General features: G+C 56.2%; 1 protein-coding gene across 1 annotated transcript; it reads right to left on the bottom strand.

The window, feature by feature from the left end:
- Positions 1-11417: 11417 nt before the first annotated feature.
- Positions 11418-22777, bottom strand: ALOX12B (arachidonate 12-lipoxygenase, 12R type; the record flags this gene model as incomplete). The annotated part of the gene is given in 16 exon segments (XM_079725557.1): positions 11418-11612; positions 11808-11834; positions 11838-11915; positions 11917-11979; positions 12172-12272; positions 13863-13984; positions 14388-14553; positions 14556-14634; positions 14637-14840; positions 15973-16116; positions 16332-16504; positions 16877-16980; positions 17261-17383; positions 17498-17584; positions 17700-17781; positions 22738-22777. Coding segments are annotated over 16 exon segments (1773 nt in total). The 3' UTR covers positions 11418-11432.

Below are 22777 nucleotides of genomic sequence, written 5' to 3'. Positions count from 1 at the left end.
AAGGGCAGCCCTCTTCCAGACTGTCCAGCAGCACAAGGTGTGGCCCGCCTGAAAACTGCTCGAGAGGTTGATGGTGACCTATGGTCCCAACTTGAAAATGAACAACCCACTGAGAAAGGGCCATGGGAAGCAGGGCAGAAGGAAGACCTACTGCTGGGGACTTGCAGGCAGTGCCCACATATGCTTTCTAAAAAAAAACATACCCCAGGACTTCCCCTGTGGCTCGGTGGTTAAGAAACCGCCTGCCAATGCAGGGGACACAGGTTCGAGCCCTGGTCCGGGAAGAGCCCATATGCGGTGGAGCAACTAAGCCCGTGTGCTACAATTACGGGAGCCCACATGCTAGAGCCCATGCTTCACAACAAGAGTAGCCACCGCAATGAGAAGCCCACGCACTGCAACGAAGAGTAGCCCCCGCTCGCCGCAACTAGAGAAAGCCCACGCGCACCAACAAAGACCCAATGCAGTAAAAAATAAATAAATAAAATAAAAAATAAAAATATACCCCAAAGTTAGACAGGAGCCTTGCATATTATAAAACAGTTTCCATTTCCCGAGACTTAGGCAATATATCATTAATCATAGATTGCCTTCTAGATTCAATTCTCAGTGGCAGAATTCCAACATTTCATACACATTTTTTAATTCTGTTTTTCTTTTTTCTTGTTCTGACTCAATGAGCATCCAATAAAGCCAAAAATGTGTCCCCTTGAATTCACCTGGTGATTTCCATTTGTCTCATATTGCAGGCAGCAGAGCTTTGGTTTTTCAGTTTCTCTAATTTTTATAAAACACTGCAAACAGATGCAATATATATTTGAATAACCGCACAAACATGGCCACTGAAATAAACAGAACAACACTTCAGAAAGGGCAACGACGCCCAGCACGCAGCACTGGAACTGTTCATTCTTTATTGAGATTCAGTGTAACCTGAAATGATTCAGAGATATATAGCTGTCAAACTTCTTTGATTTAAAACAATTCCTGCAAACTGAAGCAATAAAGGAGTTTATGGAAAAGAAACTGTGTGCCTTGAGGGATTAAAAAAAGGGTTAAGGGACTTCCCTGATGGTCCAGTGGTAAGACTCCACGTTCCCAATGCAGTGGGCCTGGGTTCGATCCCTGGTCAGGGAACTAGATCTTGCATGCCGCAACTGAAGATCCCATGTGCCGCAACTGAGACCCAGTACAGCCAAATAAACAAATTAATTTTTAATTTATTTATTTTTTGGGGGGGCTGCCTTGGGTCTTTGTTGCTGCATGTGGGCTTCCTCTAGTTGCTGCGAGCAGGGGCTACTTTTCATTGCGGTGCACGGGCTTCTCCTTGCGGTGGCTTCTCTTGTTGCGGAGCACAGGCTCTAGGTGCGCGGGCTTCAGTAGCTGTGGCTCGTGGGCTCAGAGCACAAGCTCAGTAGTTGTGGCGTGTGGGATCTTCATGGACCAGGGATCGAACCTGTGTCCCCTGCAGTAGCAGGCAGATTCTTAACCGCTGCGCCACGAGGGAAGCCCCAGGCATAAAAATTGAAGACAAGTAACCCATGGTGAGAATGTGAATGGTCAAGGGTCAAGTGTGTGAAGCCACAGGGCCCTGGCAAAACAGTGTGACAATGTAGGTTTGAGGAGAACTCTTGGAAGTCTCAATCAAACTTTAAAATCTAACGTTTACAATAATGTTTACAATGTTTACGATGTTCTATGCAATATTACTTATAATGGGAAAGAAAGTTTTAGAACTTTAGGAAATAATCCTACTAAGAAAAATAATGTAACTGGTAATAAAGTCATCCTTAAATGCTGACATGGAAAAAAAATCCATGATGTACTGTTATGTAGGTGGAAAATGAGTCACAAAATGATTAGCATGGTATGATCCTTCTTATGGTTAAAAACAAACAAACAAACAAAAACAAAAGCTAAGGGAGTGGGGACTTTAAATTGAGAGCAAGAGAGAGAGAAAGGAATCCAAGGAAAAGACATCTATTTTTTCTTTTTTTTTTTTGCGGTACGCGGGCCTCTCACTGCTGTGGCCTCTCCCATTGCGGAGCACAGGCTTCAGACACGCAGGCTCAGCGGCCATGGCTCACGGGCCCAGCCACTCCACGGCATGTGGGATCTTCCCGGACCGCGGCACGAACCCATGTCCCCTGCATCAGCAGGCGGACTCTCAACCACTGCGCCACCAGGGAAGCCCAAGACAGCTATTTGATTGCCTGATATACTCACAGAACAGCCTTATTAAGAAAAAAATATCCCAAACTGACCAAGAGGACAACTGCCTGTCCTTTCAAGGATATTTAGTTTTCTAGAAGAATATATCATTGCTTGATTTTGCTATTTATTGTTAATAAAGACCTCAGTCTATGTGAAGTTCATGTAACTTGCGTCTAGTAGAGACGCAAATGATTTCTGTTCAGTAAAAAAAAGATAACCCCAAAGGTGGTAGTTTATTGCCGTGTGGAACATTAGCTAGCAATTCTATCCTAACATCCTTTATAAAATTGCCTACAAAGAGCAGCTCCTCAACTGTTCTTGGAACCGGCATTACCACCTTGCTGAGTTGAATGACTGCAGTCATTCGACTTTGACTTATGTTCATTCTAATTTGTATGAATCATGTTTTAAATATTTTTTGTGTGTGTGGTACGCGGGCCTCTCACTGTTGTGGCCTCTCCCGTTGCGGAGCACAGGCTCCGGATGCGCAGGCTCAGCAGCCATGGCTCACGGGCCCAGCCGCTCCGCGGCATATGGGATCCTCCCAGACCGGGGCACGAACCCGTATCCCCTGCATCGGCAGGCGGACTCTCAACCACTGCGCCACCAGGGAGGCCCTTAAATATTTTTTGAAAATTGTACTTCGACCGGCTGGAAGCAGGGGCTCCATGTCCCACCCTTGCAGTGCCTTGAGCCTGTGTCCCTTCTTCCCTCATTGCCGGGTCCTCTTCCAGCCTCCTCTCTACCTTTGTGCGCCCCTGCTTCTCTCCACCATCCATGCTGGACTTCCCAGAGGCCTTGGACCACTACACAGGGAGGATGGGGAACAGATCACGCCCCCACCGAGAAAACGCTGAGGGTAGGGATGGAGGCCACAGGCGCAGAAATGGAGAGAGGACTAGGCTGGCACGGGAGGACACGTAGTGGCTCAGGGTCCGCTCCCGAGAGTGGTTTACGGGACCTCCCCCTCCAGGGCTGGGCGTGGACGGCGGCGGCGCAGAGGAGGTGGGAGGGGTCGGCGTCACCGGGAGGAGCCAAAAGCAGACGCGGGTGCGGAGAAGCGGAGGCCCGCCGAGGCCACAGCGAAAGGAGCTGCGGTTAGACTGCGGGCCGTGGGGTCGCGCAGCGCCGGGGGAGACGCCAGTTAGGCACAGGCCACTGGGGCCCCAGCCTGGCGCACAAGGGTCCCCACGGAAGCGCCCGCCCCGACGGCTGTCAATCCCCGCAACCCCGCCTCGTGCCCTGCGACACCTCGGACCCCTCGACTGCAGGTCAGGCGCAAGTACAGGGTGCGTGTGGCCACCGGCTCCTTCCTGGGCTCGGGAACCTGAGACAACGTGTCGGTGAGCCTGGTGGGACCCGCGGGCGAGAGCCCGGCCCTGCGCCTGGACGACCTGGGGAAGGACTCCAGCCGCGGTGCGGTGAGTGCGGTGCTGGCCGGCCCCCTCGCACTCTAACCCCCACCCCATCCCCAATGAGCCTTCTCCCTCCCCACCACCAAGAGGAGGACTTCGAGGTGACGTCCCCGCCAGGACGTGGGCCCAGTGCTGCTGCTGCATGTGCACAAGGCGCCCCGGCGCTGCCCTGCCCCCTCGGGCCCTTAGCCCCGGAAGCCTGGTTCTGCCGCCGGTTCCAGCGCACGCCGCCCCAGGGCGCCCCCCTCGGCTTCCCCTGCTACCGGTGGCTGGAGGGATCGGGGAGCCTGGTGCTGCGGGAGGGGACAGGTGAGAGGCGGACGGGCTGGGGTCGAGGGAGGCTAGTGTGGTCTTGGGTCAGGGGAGGGCATAGGTGCGCTGGCGTGGCCACTGGGTGGGAGGAGGGGGAGGGGCTGATGGGAAAAGACCGGGATTGTGAAGCGAAGGCGAGAGAAGGCAACTGGGGCCCCATAGAGCAGGGGCATGGAAATGGCTAGCACCCCCTTCTCTTCCCTCCAGCTCTGCTCTTTGACCCCGCACTGGCCTCAGCTGTGGAGCTGGGCTCAACGACTGGGAGGGGGCAGACTGCAGCTAGCTGAGGGAGGATCTGCCTTCGATCGGAGCAGGAGGGGCAGGGGCTTCTCCATCCCTCAAGGAAGAGGTAGAAGAGACGGAGAGGCCAGTGGCAGGCTGATGCGCCAGTCCAGAGATGTCCCACCCCAGGCCTAAGGTGAGAAGGGGGAGAGGCTGAGGTGCTGAGGATTGGGGCCAGGTCCCCCTCTTAACTTCTTCCCTCCCCCAGCCAAAGTCATCTGGCAGGACAGCCACCCTCTGCTCTACGCCAGCACCAGGCAGAGAGTACGGAGAGGCAGCAGAAATACCAGTGAGCAGCCCAGGGGGACTTGAGGCTGGCAGCCCCTAGAATCCCCACTTCTTAGTTTTCTGGCGACAGAGGGGCTCCTGCTTGCTGAGGTCAGCTGAGCCTCAGATCTGACCAAGAACAGCACACATGTGAGGAGCCCCAAGTCCTGGGATGGGCCCCCCTCCTGAGCTTCCAGTCCCAAAGCCCTCCGTGCACAACCAGGCCCAGGAGCCCAGCCCCTGTTACCCCTTCCAGTCCCGAAGGGTGTGGTCCAGCCACCAGAGCCTCACTGCCATCTCCACCTCTGCCCTTTACAAGTGGAGTGAGTCTTTCCCGGGAATACCCCACTGCCTGGATGCTGAAAACCTCAAGGAGCTTGATCCCAACCTGCACTGCTTAGTCACCAAAGAAATCAACCAGAACGTCTGCTTCATCTCCCCGTGAGCCTGCCTGCCTGACCCAACACCTTCCGGACATCACCCCATTTCCCTCCCAGGCCCTCCCATTTTGTCTTTCTGCAGGAACATCACCCTGAAGCTGAAGGGGCTGCTGGACAGCCAGCGGCCCTAGAGGAGCCTGGACGAAATCCAACGCACCTTCATCTTCCCCAAATCACCCGTGTCAGGTCTGGGCTGGGAGGGCGAGGAGGCTGCAGCAGGGCCAGAGGGTCTGGAGGGGTCACTGTGTAGAACTGAGAACCAGGGGGCTAGAATGAGAACATTCTGGAAATCACAGAACTCATCCTGCACTGCTGCCCGTTCTCTCCCTGTTCTTCACGGAACCTCCTTTGTGCCCTGAGAAGGCACAGTTTTTGTCACCTGGGGGGAGGTTGGCCTCTGTGTGGGAAGAACTGGTCATGGGGGCTGAGGGACCCAGGGAGGATGCCCGTCCCAAATGTCCTCCCTTGCGATGGGCTAAGGCCCACTGTTCTCAGAGCCATTCTCACCCATCAGGGCTTCAGCAAGAAAGGCCAGCAAGTAAGTTCCAAGAACTCCACTGCTTTGTCAAGGCAAGTGTGAACACTTCCCAGCCACCTCCTCCATCTTCACCATCTCTGACAGCCTGCAACCTCTGTCCTGTGGGTCTGTTTGCTGGTCATCCCCCTCCTCTGACTTCATAACTACATCTTCAAACTGTCCCTAACCCTGAGTTGTTTTGAACAACTAGAAACACCCGTCCCATGAATATCCTTAGCCATTAGGAAAAAACACCCAAAGCAGAATTCAACTTGCCACCTACTTGGTTGGGGCCTTGTGCATTGCATGCAGGCTTGAAAACCAAACTAAGTCAAAGGATTCAGGAGTTGCCACTCTCCAGTATCCATGTCACCCTGGGCTCACTGTGGGTTCCAAACCATACAAGTTGAAACCACTAGCACCGGTGCCACACCCCAAGGTGATGACAACGCTTTTCTTTTTTTTTTTTTTGCGGTACACGGGCCTCTCGCTGTTGTGGCCCCTCCCGCTGCGGAGCACAGGCTCCGGACGCACAGGCTCAGCGGCCATGGCTCACGGGCCCAGCCGCTCCGCGGCATGTGGGATCCTCCTGGACCGGGGCACGAACCTGTGTCCCCTACCTCGGCAGGCGGACTCCCAACCACTGCGCCACCAGGGAAGCCCCGACAACTCTTTTCTGAATGATCATTCTGGTTTAAAAACTTAGCCAGGCTGTCCTGTAGCAAAGGTGCAGGAGAATAGGACGTGGGCCTGGTGAGTTTTAATTTTAACAGGGAATTCGAAGGACCCCCATAGTTCAGAAGCCAAAACGGATGGGCTAGAAGGATAGGCACTGCTGGTAACCAGCATTCTTTACTCTTCAGATTCTCTCAAATTCTACTCAAATCCCAAGTGCAGTCAGTGCACATCACAGAGCACCCGAGGCTTCCCCAGAAGTGGGTGGGGCTGAAGGAGTGGGTGACTGCTCAGGCAGAACCCCAATTCTGATCCCTTGTTTTCTGAGAAACTGCTCACTAGTAGAGTCATCCATCTAGTTGGGGTGGGGAAAAAGAGCATCCAGAAGTGACACTGCTGGGAAGCTGGAGATCCGGGTCCTCAGAGCCGTGGCAGTGTTGGAGGCAGGGGACTTGGGTCCCTGGGCACCAGGATGACCCTCTCCACACCCACCCCCTGCAGAGTACGTGTTTGAGCACTGGTAGGAGGACACTTTCTTTGCCCACTAGTTCCTGAATGGCCTCAACCTGGTCCTAATCTGACACCGTCACCACCTCCCGAAGAACTTCCCTGTCACTGATGCCATGGTGACTCCTGTGCTGGGCCCTGGGACCAGTCTTCAGGCTGAGCTAGAGGTGAGGAGTGCAGGGGTCCAGCCAACCTTCCCTCCCCTCCCAGTGCCTTCAGGAGCCCCGACGCCCTGGCTCGCAGTCCCCCAGACCCCTGCTCTTCCACGCAGCCTGGCTGCCCCTCACCCGCTCCCACTCCTCTCCCGGCTAGCTCAGCCAGCCCTCTGAGTCAAAGCCTCCTGCTCATCACTGGAGGGAGGGACACTGTTCTGCGAGGGCAAAGACTGAGGGGGCAGGGCCCAGTGTGGAATGCTGTCTCCCGGTGCTTGGCCAGGCTCCCTGCATTTGGCAGGACCCCACAGCTCAGAAATTCGATTGTCATGGTTACTGAGGATGCCCTCCAGCTGGTCAGCTAAGCGCTCCCCAGAGCTGCCATGTCCCCCATCTCTGGGCTACTGGTATGAGAGGTGCCCTAACCCCAGGAGTGCGCCTTCCGCATCCCGAGGTCCTGTCCTCCAGCAGGGCTCCCTCCTCTCCCTGTCTGTCCTTGAAGCTCCGGCCTGGCCACAGCAGAAGCACCTCCAACTCTCAGGCAGGGGTCTCTTTTTTTGGAACCAGAAGACGGCCCTGGGCTGGAATGCCCCACTGGCTCCAGGGAATGAGGTTCCTTTAAGTTACATACTTGCGGATGCAGAGTAACTCCCCCTTCCTCCCTCCGCTTCCCAGGACTGCACAGGGCTGCTCCCTGTCTAGCCCTCCTTCCCATCCTCTCCTCCCCTAGAGGGGCTCTCTGTACCCGGTGGACCACGCCATCCTCTCAGGCCTCTGCCCCGGCATCATTAATGGGCAGCCCCAGCTTGTGGCTGCCCCCCAACCCTGCTGTGCCAGCGCCCTGGTGGCCCCTGCTGCCCTCGCTTTGCAGGTCAACAAGGCAGAGCCCTGGGAGGGATGGGGGGTATATCGTCTGCTCAGGATGACTGAAAAGTTTTCTCCTCCTGATGCTGCTTCACTGGCATTAACTCATTTAATCCTCAGAGCAACCCAATGAGAAAGGGATTATTATCATCAACCTTATTTTACAGATAAAGAACCTGAGTCACAAAGTGGTTAATTAACGTTCCCAGGGACACACAGCTAGTAAGGGAGCTGACCATGTGATTTGGCCGCATGGACATGGTGATGGGTCACACTTTCTGCACCCAGTTTCTGCCTGACACCCCCCTCCCCTGTGCCCCCGACCCCAGCTCTCTCAGACACCTGGCCCAGACAGCCCCATCTTCCTGCCCAGTGACTTGGCTGTGGACTAGCTCCTGGCCAAGACCTGGGTGCAACATTCAGAGTTCCTCGTGCACGAAATGGTCACACATCTGCTTCGAACCCACTTTGTGATGGAGGGCTTTTCTCTCTCTGGGCCGTGGCAGCTGCCCATGTGCCACCCCATCTTCAAGGTAAGGAGGACCCCTCCTCTCAGTGCCTGGAGCCATGGGGGACCTGGGGCTGCCTCATCTAACCTTGGACTCTGGTTCTCCCCAGCTCCTCATTCCTTATTTCCGCTACACTTTCCACATCAACATCCAGGCCTGCACTGGGCTCTTTGCACCAGGAAAGCTCATTGACCAGGTCGGGGCGCTGCCTGGGATCCTGGTAGTTGACAGAGGCGGTCAGGAAGGGGCTGAGGTTTGGTCCTGAGCCCCTTGCTCCTGGCAGCGTGGGGCTCTCTGCTCATTACCGGTGACGTCACTGGGACGGGTGGACAGCCTGGAGCTGATGGCCAAAGGGCTGGAGGCTGTCACCTACCGCTCCCTCTGCCTGCCCCACCAACTGGCTGACTGAGAAGTTCAGGACCTTGTCCACTACTACTACTGAGACGATGCGCTCTGGATCTGGGCAGCCACAGAGAGGTGAAGCTCCCCGGGGCCTGAGGGCTCCACGCCTCACCCTCGGCTACATCTCTCTTGGCTTGGTCTTCAACTTCCTCCCGCCTTCTCCCCAAACACACTGCTGTCTCGCAGCCCTTTCATGTCTCCTCTTCTTCCTTCCCAGCTGTGTGACTTTGGGCAAGTCAGTTAACCTCTCTGTGTCTGTTTCTTCATCTGAAAACGGGGCTGACAAGAGACCTACCTCAAAGGTTATTACCAGGATTAAATGTAAAGCCCTTAGCCCGGATCTCAGGTGAATAGGACACGCTCTTTGAGCATTAGCCATTATTATTATTCCCCCCAAAGACAGTCTCCATGTCTCTAGACTTTCCTTCTAAATCTCCCTCGCCAGAGACTTCCTTGGGACATACCTCTGGCCTCCACCCTGGTGGCCAGGTGTTCTCGATGTCTGGCCCCCTTGTGGGTCCCCATCCCTGCCCTTATCCAGCATAACGACCTTCCTCGGGCACTGGGCTCTATGATAGCTCTGCTCATGAGCCTCATGTGGCTCCATTTTTTGTCATATGGAATGAAAGTTTCACATAGCGTCTCACCCCTGGAGTCTGCCCCCTTCCCACTCTTCTTCCTCAGCTTACATGGAACCTAGGGAGGCCAGGCACCCCAATTCTCCCTCTCTCCCTATCCAAACACTGCCCCTTCCTCAAGCCCAGCTCATGCCTACCTCCCCTTGAAGTCCTCAGGGACTCCCCGCAACGGACACCCATAGCTGGAGCTGCCTGTGTCGGAACTCTGCTTAGCAATGGACCACGAGCCCTGCTGTGGCTGGAGCTGGATGCCGTGGTGAGCAAGGCAGGCCCAGATCTGCCTTTTGGGAACCAGTGGGGGAGATGGACCCCACCATCCCAGTCCCAACACAGAGGGGCCTTGTGTCTAATCCTTCTCTGTGGCTTGATGTGGCCCAGAAGACTGGAATGCCGGTGCCTGCGGGGCCCACAAGCAGGAAAGAGGGTGGACAGAGACTGTGGCCAGTGGACAGCTCATACTTGCTGGATGATGACAATGGCAACCCAGCTACGACTACAGCCAGAGCTTTAGATTGTTTGAGAGAAACCAGTCATTCTAATATTTCAGTGTTGACCATGGATTCAACTTGAAACAAACAAACAAAAAACCTTGGTAGCTAATCAAAACACATCTGCAAACCAACCGTGACTCTCAGGCCCCTGGTGGAGACCAAGGCCTCTAGGTTTGAAGCTTAGCTGGGCGGTTCATACAATGTGTAGTCAGCCATTTTCCTTCTCTGGCCTCCGTTTCCTCCTTTTTGGGCAGCAGGTCTCAGTGGCCTCGTCCAGCCCACACCCCTGGGCAGCACAGGCTCCCAGCTGTTAGTCACCACGTACTCCTGGACCCCCAGCTCGGTGTCCGACGTTGTTGGCATCTACTACCCCGACGGCTGTGCCATGAGCAGGGACTTGGCGCTGCAGGCCTGGGTCAGGGAGATCTTCCAGGAGGGATTTCTAAGCCGAGTGAGCTCAGGTGAGGTGTCCATCCCTGTCTGCCACCCTGGAGACCCCACTTCCCCAGGGCAGTAGGCCTCGGGTTTCAGCTCTGTTCCCTCCTCCCCATCCCCATCCAGGGGTCCCTTCCAGCCTGGACAGCCGCGCTGGCCTCATCGAGTATCTCACCGTGACCATCTTCAGCTGCTCAGCCTAACATGCTGCCGTCAGCTGTGGCCAGGTAAGGCTGTCCCAGACTTCGAGGGCACAAGCCAGGTCATGGGAGAAGCGGGCCTAGCCGGAACACTGGCAGCCCTGTGCCTACCGAGTTTGGGGGGGTCAGTTTGATTTCAGTTCCTGGATGCCTAACACTCCCCCAACCATGCGGCTCCCCGCCCCCCCCACACACCTCCCTCCAAAGGCCAGACAAGCCTGGTGGCCTCACTCTCTGAGGTCAACACCACGTGCCATGCCCTTGTGCTCTTCTGGGGCGTCCGTGATGAAACCAAGGACGCTGTAAGGAAGGCCCAGGGTGGGGGTGGGGTGAGGAAGGGCTCCTGGGGACAATGGGTTACTTGGCGGGGGCACTTAGCAGGCTGGGCTCCTCTGTGGGCAGGGCCTGGAGTGACGTAGCTGCTGGGGTTGTGGTTTAGGGCTCCTAGTCGGTGGAAATTAGCATGGTCTGTGTCTCAAAGGGATCATGGTTTGGGAGGTCTGGGTAGGCTGGGTTTAGGGTGGTCTTTTGCCTGCATGGATGGGTGGTTTATGTTTCAAGTTGGATGGGTCTTGGGTGGTCGAGGTTCCTAGGTGGGTGGGGCTTGGGTGGTGGTCTGTGTCCTTGGGTGAATTTTCTGGTGGTCTGGGTCCCAGGGGACTTAAGGTGGATCAGGATCGCTTTGGGTTGAAAGATGGGGCCGAGGCATTGTGGGGCAGGGGTCCCAGACTTCTCTCCTGCTGCCCCAGCGGCCGGCGCCTGGGCACCTACCCAGGTGAGCACTTCACCGAGGAGACCCCTGGGAAGAGACCTGTCGTCTTCCAGAGCCGCCTGGTCCAGATCTCCCGGGACATCCGGAGCGGAACCGGCGCCTGGCGCTGCCCTATGCGTACTTGGACCCGGCGGCAGTGGTGGAGAACAGCATCGCCGTGTGAGCGCACTGCACGGCCCAGCCCCGGCGTGCACCCCCAGCAGCAGTGCCAGCCCGGCCGGCCGGCGCCCCCAGGAAATGCCAGGCTGTGCGCACAGACAGAGCCAGCGCTCGTGTTTGAAGTGATTTTACTGGAAAACAGGCGGGTGCAGGGCGGAAAGGCGAGTCGAGAGGGGCCGTCCTAGATAGAAATTCTGTTCTCAATCAGCACGGGGTCCGGGTAGTAGTAGGGGATGGGGAGGCACTTGTTGCGCTGGTGGATGTTGTGTGAGATCTGGGCAGGGCGCTGGCGGAAGGTCTCCGTGCTCCTCCGCGGGGCCTCCTCCACGAAGTGGATGTCGGGGAAGTGGCCCAGGGGCCGCTGCAGGCGCAGGACCGGGCAGCTGGGACGGGGCGCCCCCTCCCGCCCCCTCCCCCTTCCTCCCCCTTCAGCAGCCTCTCTCCCTGCCTCCTGCCCTTGACACCCCCTCTCCCACTGTCGGCCCCCCAGCTCCCAGCCTCCTGCCTATGCTCAGAGGTTCCCCAGCCCCACCTGCACCCCAAGGCCCCAGGGCACCTTGTCGTCGGGCTCCCAGCTGAGTATCTAAAGCACCAATAGGATGATGCATGTGGTCTTCACGTCTGGCAACGTGTCCAGGAAGGTCTCCAGCGTGGTCAGCCCCTTTGGCCTGTAGTGGTGGGTTCTGCATGGATGACAGGAAGTTGGGCATCCAGGCGGTGAACTCCAGCTGGAGGAGGGGTTCCAGGTCAGGGAGCACGCCGAGACTCTCGGGTTTCAATTGAGGCTGGGATTCAAGCTGGGACTCTGGTTGAGACAGGTCAGAGCTGGACTGGGGATTATAGCTGAGGTTGAGTTTGAGGTTGGGGCTGGGACTAAGGTTAGGTCTGGGCCTGGGGCGGGGGCTGGTGAGCACAGGTACCTGCCCTGTGTTGACAGCTGCGTGTTTGGCAGAGCAGGTGTAGATGACGACGGTGACACATCGGATTAGCTCAGGCACGGTTCGCAAGCACGTGGGGAAGCCTGGGGCAGGGGTAAGGTGGAGGGAGGGGTAAGACCCAGGCAACATCAGTCCGGCCCGGGCCTGCAGAGGGCATGGCCAAGCCCAGCTCACCCTGTCCTTCCAACACTCCAAGCTGCCCTCATCCTGTCTGTTTGGCCCTCCTTTGGCCACAACCCCACCACCACCACCACCGAGGGGGCCTCAGCTGGCCTTGGCCAGATGTCCTTGGGGGCCGCTCCAAGCTTGCTTCTCTTTCCTGAGCTCCACCTGAGCACCTAGCCCTGGTTGCCATGGTGACCCCAGGTTCCAAAAGCCCAACACGTTCAAACCAGACCCATCATCTTCCTCCCCAAACTGCTCCTCCTTCCACACGCCCAGCTCAGGAATGACACACACCATCCACCTAGCTGTGGAAGCCCGAAACCTAGGAGTCACCCTTGGACCCTCCCTCCCCCGACTCCACCCCCACCGCCAAACCCAAACCAGTCACCAAGTTCTGTCATTTCTGTCTCCCAGCTAGCTCTGGAATTCTCTTCATCCCCCACCCAGTCCCCACCCAGGTCAGGTCCCTGTCATCTCCCTCCTGGACACCACAGCAGCTTCCCAAACTGTCTCCTGACCGCCAGTGCAGTCTGACATCCCACCATGCCCATCTGATCTCCTCAGACACCCTCTGGATTCAGAGTAATTCTAAACTCCTTCACCAGGCTGCACACCCCCAGCCCCTGCTCCTGGCTTCAGCCTTATCCCCCCAGAGGCTGCCCAGCTCCCACTCTAAACCCCAGCTGCAGGGACCTGTAAGCAGTCCCAGAACCCACTGTGCTCACTCTGGCTTTCGGGCCTTTCCACATGCTGCTCCCAGCCAGAGCTCTCCGACACCACCTCTGTCATCACCCGGCTGACCTCCCATCCCGCAGATCTTAGCCAGGTCTTAGCTTGCTGCTACCCTCCCCCACTCTCTACCCACCAGCCCTCCCCAAGTTGGGGTAGGTGCCTCCCCTGGGCTCCTACGGCCCCTCCCCGGCTTCCCCACAAACCACCAATCCTGCTATAGTGTGACTGCCCGTTTATAGTGCGCAGACCACCCCCAGAGACTGTGATCAACTCGAGGGCAGCACCTTAAACGTCTCATTCCCTTTTGCCTCCCCAGTAACCAGTACAGTGTCTGTCACATCGTAGATGCTCAGTAAATATTTGCTGAGTCGGTGCCCAAGTGACATGTCTTCAGGATGCTCTCCCCACGCCCTCTCCTGCCAGCTCCCCGCCGGCTCCCCCGCCTCCGGTACATGCTGCCCTGACCTGTTGGAGCTCATGCCCCATTTCTCAGCCCACAAAGGTTTGTTTCTGAGGTGGGAGACTGGACCCCTCCAGTTCTCTACAGAGATGACCCACGGCCCCTGAGCTCAGACAGGGTCCCACGCCAGCCATGCTTTCTTCCCCAACCTCTCCGAGATGCCACTGCTCCAGGGGCCGGGGAAGAGCCCTGTCGAAATCCGAGGGCTATGATTTGGCCTCCTTCAGCCCACCACGAGACTTGCTCCAGCCCAGCCTGGGAGGCCCAGCCCACAGCCCTGGGTCCTTGCTGGGTGCCCGGGTGCCCAGGCCCATACCTGAGCTCGCACGCCCTAGTAGGCACTCCTTGAATATCCCCTGCCCCCAGGACTGCAATTCCGAGTCACCCTCTACAGCTGCATCGCACGGGTAATAGTAGGTGATGATCTCCGTCACATACCTGACCAGGGGACAGGGCCTCAGTTTGAACCCTCCCTGCCCTCCCCCCTCGTGCTCCTCCCACCTTCCTCAGGATGCCCCAGGCCTGTGGGTGGGCAGAGGTGGTGAGGGTAGCTTAGCAAGGTCACAAAACACTCAGAACACTGCTAATAAGGGTCAGGTGAGGCCCACGGGCAGCTTAGAGCCCAGACAGGGTCTGGCCGGCAGAGCAGGCTGGGGCCGAAGCAACGAAGGTGGCCATGAGGGCTCCCGAGGCCCTACCCAGAGCGTGACCGACACACACAGGCTCCGGACCTTATCCCCAAGCCCCTGGATGGCACCCCAGGTCCTTAGAAGCTCCCCAGTCCCCCTCCAACATACAGGGTGTCCACCTTGAGTGCCACCCACTGCTGCCCTGACCTCACCTCTCCAGTGCAGCCCACACTGCCAAGCTGTCCTCACGGTAATAATATCCCGGCAGGTCCTGAACCCCATGTTTCACGAAGTCATTGGGGAGATAGAGGTCATCATAGGTGATCTCGGCCAGAACCCACACCATCACCTCGGCAGAACCCGCCAGGCCCAGGGACCTGCTCTGTTAGGGACAAGGCAGACCCTGGAACCACAGGGTCCCTGCAAGTCCTTCATAGAGGTCCCTTGGCCCAAGCCCATACCTTGTAGAGGGGGTGGCACATGGGAAGCTGCCTCAGCAGGGCCAGGCAGAAGGCCTCAGCGATGCGGTGGGTCTCCAGCAGGTGGGTGATGGCCTCGTGACAGTGGAACTTGGCATAGTGCACCCACGTCTTGGCCGTCAGCCAGTCCCACTCAGAGTCACTGGGCAGGAAGATAGGGCAGTCAGGCCCTGGGGTCTGGCTGAGCTGGGGGTGGGGAAGGAGGAAGGGTTAGGTGAGAGCAGAGACTCACATACATGAGGGCCCCCACTACAGGAGGGAGGCAGGGGGAGTCCAGGGGGTAAAAACTCCACCCCCTATACTCCAGTCCCTCTGGTCCCCTGAGCACACCAGGGCCTTTCTCCCTCCTTACAACTGCTGCTGTTCCCTCTGCCTGTAGTACCTTCTGCCATCCCTTTCTCTACCTGACAGCTCCCACTCATTCTACAGGAGCCAGCCCAAAAGCTGCCTCCTCGAAGAAGCCTTCCTTATCTCAACCCCATGGCCACCACATTCAGCTGTGCAGGTTGTGCACTGCACAAGGGGTTACGGGGTCGTTGAAATCTAGTCGACACTGTTCCACTAACGAGCCAGGAGCATCAGGGCTTGGCTGATCCCCGCTCCCACCCGAGGGGTACCTTTTTCTAATTTAGACGTGATCCCACTGGAGACCTCTGGGAAGGAAGCACCCCAGTTTCCCTTCCTGCCAGACCAGACTCTCAAGGCAGCAGCTAAGTTTGATTAGCACAGTTTTTCTAGCAGAGGTCTGGTCCACAGCAGGCATTGGTTTTTCAAGTGGATGGATAAATGGAGTCAAAGAGACAAGCTTGAGCCACCAAGCGCATTCCCATCTGGTCACCTCTGTGCATGTAGACACAGCATGCACACTCTACACCCTGGGGCTTACACATGAGTACACCCACACGGACCCGGCTTCATGCAGCATGGGCATACAAGTGGCAGCACACAGATTTACACATGGTGGACCCTGAGGGACTCAGCCCAATGCGTACAGCCACAGCCATACACCAGGCTCCCCACTAGCCACACACACAGATACAGACGCACATGAACATACTCTCAGATGTGCACGCAGGGACATACACTCACATGGGCGCACATGCTTACACACAGATCTGCACACAGCCACAATCCTTCACAAATAGGTGCACACACACACACACGGGCTGACCCACTGACCATACACTCACACAGATAGGGGTATACAAGTACACGCACAGGCCACAGTCACATAAGTACACACACATAGTCATGCCCACACAGAGGCTCACCCACTGGCAACAGTCACACAGCCACCCCAGGCCTGCACTCCAGGCACCTGGATGGGGATGGGCATCAGGTTCCCTTCCGGGCCAAAGTGCAGCAGGCAGAGCGGGGCGCAGTGGTACTGCTTCTGGCCGTTGAGTTCAATGCTGGGAATGCCCTCCACCATGCGGTAGTCTGCCAGGTAAATGTTCCCCTTCTGGAGGGGAGCCCCGATGGGTGGGCACCCAACACACAGCACCCATGCCTTGGGTGCAGGGTGCCCTGGCTCCAGGTGCTGGGGTTGGCCAGGACCCGAGTGGGGGATGCGGGCGGGGGTGGGGCTCTACAGAGGCCTAACTGCGGAGAGACACGGATGCCAGGAGGGGAGGGAGGCAGCGAGGCGGTGGGGGTCAACTAGGGAGCAGGCCTCACCTCCAGCTCCGCTTGCAGGCCCGTTCCCTCGCCCAGGAACGGGGCCACCATGTCGTCTGTGACGGGGAACTTGTCTGGGATCCGCGTGCAGCGGCGGAGCAAGCCTGGGTTGATGCCATTGAGGTACTGGTACCCAAAGAAGCTGCCCTCTGCCCAGTGCTCCGCCACGTACTCTGGGGGGACAGTGCGGGGGCGTCACCACGCGACACGCTCCCCCCCCTCAGGGACAGAGAGGCCCCAGAGGTTAGAATGGCCAGGAAGGCAGAGGCCCGGGAAGGAGGAAGACAATGGACATCCGAGTAGACTCGGGGAGGAAAACCAAGCCCCCAGACTCGGGTTGAGCAGCCGGAGGCGCCCAGGGCGACGTTTTCCGAGGAGCCGCCAGAGGGCGCGCTCGCCTGTGCGAATTCCTGCCTCAGGTTCAATGCGCGGCTCCCATCCCACTGCCCCGCGCGGGGGTCCTGCCTCCTGCACGCGTCTCGAGTACCTCCCGCCCGAGATCAACCCGCTCCCCCGTGCTCGATTCTGGATGCCGCACCCCATACCGAAGACGACAGGCTTGTTGGCAGGGAAAATTTTCTTGATATGCTTCAGTCTCTTCCACGACCGTTTGCAGTCCACTGGGCCGCGGAGTTTGAACCCCAGTGCCCTAGGACAGGGGATTCGAGGGGGAGGCCGTCAGAGAGGCTGTCGACTGCTGCCCCACCCCCCAGGGTCTCTTGGGGGGGAGTCTCAGGGTCTCCCAGTGGCAAAGCTCAAGGCCTTTCTATGTCTAGATCTGAGTGTCACCCCTCAGGTTCCTTAGGCCCGTCTTTTCAGCTCCCTCTGCCCTCCTGGCCGTTGTAACCTCTGGGGCTGTGGTGGAGGCGGGCATGGAGCAGGGGGAGAGGGACAGCCCTCCCCCCCCCCCGCCCCTCACACGCACTTACATGGGGCTCAAGCGGATGAAGAAGGAGGCCGTCTTGATGAAGGAGTAGCGGAGATTTGAGTTCAGGAACATGGTGGCCTTAATGTTGATGAGAATCGGGAATCCCGGGATGGAGCCATTCCACCTGTGGGGAGGAGTGCAGGGCTGGGGCTGGGCATCTGAGGTCCGGGGCGGGGGGAGGGGGCAGAGTGCAGGTGTCAGCCACGGGAGGGACGCCGGTGCAGCCTCCGGTCCTTACTCAGGGAGGTTAGGGTTTCGCGGGACAGGAGGGCGGTAGCTGGGGATGTGCACGTAGCTGGGCGGGCCTGGAACAAAGACCCTCCAGCTGCAAAAGAAGCGGAGACGGTGGGCCTTGATGGCCACACACCATCCCAGGGCACAGGAGGCAAAGCCATCACTGGCCCCCTGACCTCCCACAGTCCCTGCCGCCCTCCCCTCACTGGTAGAAGTCCTGCTTGGCTCTGATCTCCTCCTTTCGGTGCTCCAGAAGGATCAGGATTGTGTCGTCCGCTGTTGTCTTTCCTGTAGGGAGACCAAGGAGGAGGATCAAGGTCTGACCCCGCCCCCACCTGCCCCTGCCCGCTTCAGGGATCAGAATTCAGCTTCTCTCCCCAGGGTCAGCTCCGGGTGCGGGGGGGTCATGGCCAAGGACTGGGGAGGCTTACCCTGGGAGAGAGAGAGTGTATCTCCTCCCAAAAACTCAGACAAAAGGATCATGGACCACCCTCCCCCTGCCCCGCTCTACCCCTGGGCTCTGCTGCAGGGAAGTCCCTCTTCTAGACCCACCGAAACATTAATACCCAACAGTTATTTAGCACTTACTAGGTACCAGGCACTTTCTAAACACTTATATCAATAATTTAACCTGCACAAGAACAACATTATAAGGCAGGGGACTAGTAGTATAGGCCCACAATCCAATCTCCACAATTCTAAAATCCGAAAGGTCTAGAAATCGTTTTTGGTTTTTTTTTTCACAAGGTAGGCACAAATTCCTTAGCTGACGAAACCTCTAAATTTACCTGAGGCTATGGGCAGTCTTTATTTAACTCACTCGGTAAAACTACTCAGAGTTTTTGCTGCAAAAATATTAGTATATTTGATCAGGGAGTGCCCTGGTGGATGTATCATGTAAAATACGGTGTGCGTGAGTGTATATAGAATATATATACGTGTATGAAGATACATATATGTACAGTACTGTACAGCCAATTGTGTTAGTTGGGTACCTAGACTAAATTTACTGGAATTAGGAACAAATTGGACTTATGGACGTGCTCTCGGAACACAACTCATTAGTATGTAGGGGACTTACTGTATAAAGTATAGGGGAGCAAATTTAGATATAGAGTAGCCAGGCAAGAGCTCTTTAGAAGGGGACTTTTGAGTAAAGGTATAAAGTGTGGTCGACTCCTTCCAACCACAGGGCCTTTGCACATACTGTTCCCTCTCCACCTCTTAGACCTAGTTAATGTTTCCTCTTCCTTCAGATCTTAGCTTGATAATTGCTTCATCAAGAAAGACCAAGTTTAACTCTTAATGGCTCCCAGAGCACTGTAGTTAACATCTTTGACAGATATCTTTCTTTCCCACTAGATTAGACTGTCTGTAATTTGGTTTGGTTTTCTCCCCACCTCCAGGCACAGTACCTGGTAACTGGGAGATTCTCGAAACATGGGTTAGTGTTGAGGACAAGATCAGGGTTGGGAACTGAATCAATGATGGGATTGGAATTAGGATGAATATTCGGTAAGGATGAGGTGAGGGGTAGGAAGTGACGTGAGGGCGGAGAATGCCTTAAGGGGATGGAGGCAGGACAGAGAAGAGGCTGGGGATGAAGGTCATGCACATGCTCTGTGACTGGCAGAGCTGTCTCATTTGCCTGGTCACAGTACTCTCACGGGCTGTCAGGCCGGTCAGGCCTGCCCTCCTGGGCTCTGCTCAGCCACCCTGATGACCCTTGGGTGATGCTAGGAACTTGATGATTCAAATTTGCATCTTAAGATGAAAATTTACCCAGCCTCCTGCCTTCTAGCCACTCCCCTTCTCTTGAGACTGTGCCCCCAGGGGGCTGCTAAGGCTCTGTAAGGAGCAGGGCCAGTGGAGGGGGGAATTGAGGCTCAGAGGTTTGGGAAACTGCACCTCCAGGCCCCTCTGGGATGCTGGGTCCTGGAGGAGCAGGGGTGAGAGGCCCAGCCTTAACCTTCTAATCCAGCAGTAACATCACTCTGTGGGGGTGGGAAGGAGGCAGGGGCACACAGGAAGCCTGGAGGGGATTGTGGGAGGGGATTTGGGAGAAACAGGGGAGGGAGCTGATGGTGTAGAAGAGTTTGGGCACCATTTTCCAAATCACAATCCACTCTCAATAGGTGTTCCCCAGCCAACCCCTCTGTCCCCAAAAAAGTAGGAGTGGCGGCTCTGGGTTTGATCAGGGCTCAAGTCTGGAGTGGAAATTAGGTTCCCAAGGGAAACAGATGGAGATGGGGATGTGGACGTGGCCGGGGACATGGATGGGATTAGGCATGAGGATGTAGATGGAGCACTCCCCAGTTACAACCAAAATGTGGATGCGTGACTCTGGGTAGGTGCTCACTGGGCTGAAGAACTGGTTCTCCTTGACCAGGGGTGGACCCGGAGAGCAGGAGAGCCCCCAGGGAAGGATGTGAGCTCGCTGGGCTGAGCCCTCACTGCTGGGGCACCCACCCCACCCCCACCTTGCCCCACCCTGAGTTCTGCAAGGCAGGGGAGCAACCCCTGGACCCCCCCGTCCCCCAAGACAGAGGGAAAACAATCAGATTGGGTCACTTCCCTACTGTAAGCCAGAGCTTAAAACGGTGTTTCCCTTAGAATCAAATCCAAGGACTCAACTGTGGACTATAGGATCATGCATGACCCAGCTTCCGTCCACCCCTGGGTCACCTATTGCAGCCACTCGGGCCTCGAACGCACACCCTTCAGGGCCCTTGCACTTGCCCTGTCCTTGTTTGTAACACATTTCCCCCAAGTCTCAACTCAACTGTCACCTCCTCAGAGTGACCTTCCCTGATCACCACACCTAATGCTCGCCCCCAGGTCATGCTAACACACCACCTGGTTTCATCTCCTGACTGCACTTGCAACCATCTGAAAGGATTTATCTGTTTATGTGTTTGTTTATGTGGTTTTTGTCTGCCCCCATAAGCCAGTTGAAGTAGGGATCATGCCAGGGGAATTCACAGCCGTGTCTTCCACATACTGTCTAGGGAGACAGGAGCCATGAAGCAAGCAGATCCCAGAACGTCAGTGCTGGACGTGACTTTCCCGGGCTTCACGTTCCTCCCATTTATCTGACAAATCTGGGCCACTGAGGCTGAGGGACTCAGAAAGAGGGCTGGTATCTTCTCTTTACACCATACCAGCTGCCCTCCAGACTGACGGAAAAGCACAGAGGGGTCCAGAGTGCAAGCTGAGGGACGCCACCTGTCTGACAAGGCTGGAGCTTTACATGGGCCCCCTCCCCACATCCTGTCCCCAGAGGTGTCCAGAGCCCACATAGAATCCTACGTGTGGCCAGGTGTGTCTCCCCAGTAAATCTCCCTCCAAGCTGGCTTTCTGGGGAAACAGATTCCAATGATCCCCCCTGGTTCCACCCTCTCTGGCTCTGGGACATTTGCAGATGAGGCATGTCTTCTAATGCTAACTTTGGTGCAGGCCAAGGAGTGTCCGTCCTCTTGGAAAGACAAGCTGGCTGACTGTTCCCTGACATCCTTCCAGCGTATCCTGGTCCTGCTGTTCTAAGTGAAAGCCCAGGTTTAAGGGGATGGCACATCCAGCCTCTGCTATAGTTCTTATAGCCACAAGGGGGCGCCGTTGGGTATGTCTTATTCCTTGATTATGTTCAGAGGCGAGCAGAAACTGGTGATTTTGGCTAAATTCTTAGGTTGGAATCTGCAGGTGAGACATCCCCAAACACGCCTCTTCATGCACAATGCCATGGGGATCCTATTCTCTCAGTATCACATGTTCAGGAAGTGAAAATCCGATCTTTGGCAGAGCCAGAGTCTGCCCCACGTCCACTCCCCAAAGACACTGTGACCAGGTTGGTTGGGTACAAAATTTGACTCAGGAGGCAGAAGAGGTAAGGGGGGCTAGATCTGAAGTCTAGGGAGGCAGGAAAATGGGAAGGTTGGGTGGCTGTGGAGAAAGATGTGGATGACTGACTTGAGGGCTGCACAAATCTCAATTTTTAAGGGCTACAGGGCTGGAAGAGAGAACATTAGACCCCCCAGATTACTATCTGTTTCAGTCAGAGTGGGTTAGATTATGCTGCAACAACAAATAATCTCAAAATCTCAATGGCTTAACCGAGCAAAAGTTTATTTCTCACTCAGCTCCATGCCCAGCTCAGGTCATCAGGGGGCTCTGTTCTAGTCCCTCAGAGACAGAAGCTGATGGAAGCAACATCTCATCACATGCTTCTAGAACAGAGAGGCAGAGAGCAGAGAACTCTGGTGGGCTCATGCCAGCAATTAAATGCTCCAGCCTGGAGATGACCACATCACTTCTGCTCATAGCTTGTTGGCCAAAACTCATCCATGCACAAGATAGCCAGAGGTTGAATCCTCCATGTGTCCAGAAGAGGAACCAGATCTCAGTGGCAATGCTAACAACTCCCACACCCAGAAGCTGGATTCTCAGGCTTTGCAAAATACCCACTTTTTTGTATCGGCCCCTTGAGTCTGGATGTTCCTTCACCTCCTGATGGATAACACGCTCTGGGAGATGAAGGAATGTAAGATCTGGCTAGGTGGTGGGTTGAGCTGGGAGGCTTCCTGTCTCCAGAACAGGTGATCCAGGGACTCATTGCTGCTCCTTCTTTCTCTAATCCCCTGGTTCCCCACCCACCTACATGCACACAGGAACAAAAACAAAAATGAAATGGGAGCCAAGTATACTGATTTTTATTGAACTTACTGGGCTCAAGGACAAAAAAGGTGGGGGATGATAGTGGGGATACGAAAGAGCTGGGGAGAGACTACACACACACACACATGCACGACGCACGCACACACACACAAGCCAGGGAGCCTGGCCCTGAGAACTACAGCTAGAGGTACAGGTAAGCTGGGCTCTAATTCTAACCCTCTCCCTAAAGATGCTGGAGTCAAAGTGGACCACATGACAGATCCAGGGCACACATCTTTCCTTGTCCAGTTTCCAGGCTCTTCCAAAGAAGGAAGTTGGATTGGGTTGGTCCTAGGATGGGAGGAAAGTGGAAACAAAGAGGCAAAGTAGGAGAAGGAGTTTTGGAATGGGGAGGACTGGGAAGGCGCCCTCAGAGTCCCAACCTGGGCCCAATGGGAGGAGGAAGAGTCTTCACAGAAGGCGGGAGTAGGCTAGGCTTTCACAGGAGCCTGCCCAAAGTAGGGCAAGCGGTGTTGGGGTTCCTTCCTTTTGAAGGGCCTGTTGTGCGTTTGACTTTAGCCAGCGCTTTCTCACCCTGGACACCGTTGTACTGGCAGCTCAGGGCCCAGTTCAT

This window comes from Hyperoodon ampullatus (assembly GCF_949752795.1).
Source record: "Hyperoodon ampullatus genome assembly, chromosome: 19".
Taxonomy (NCBI): Eukaryota; Metazoa; Chordata; class Mammalia; order Artiodactyla; family Ziphiidae; genus Hyperoodon; species Hyperoodon ampullatus.
This window is presented reverse-complemented; position numbering and strand designations above follow the sequence as displayed.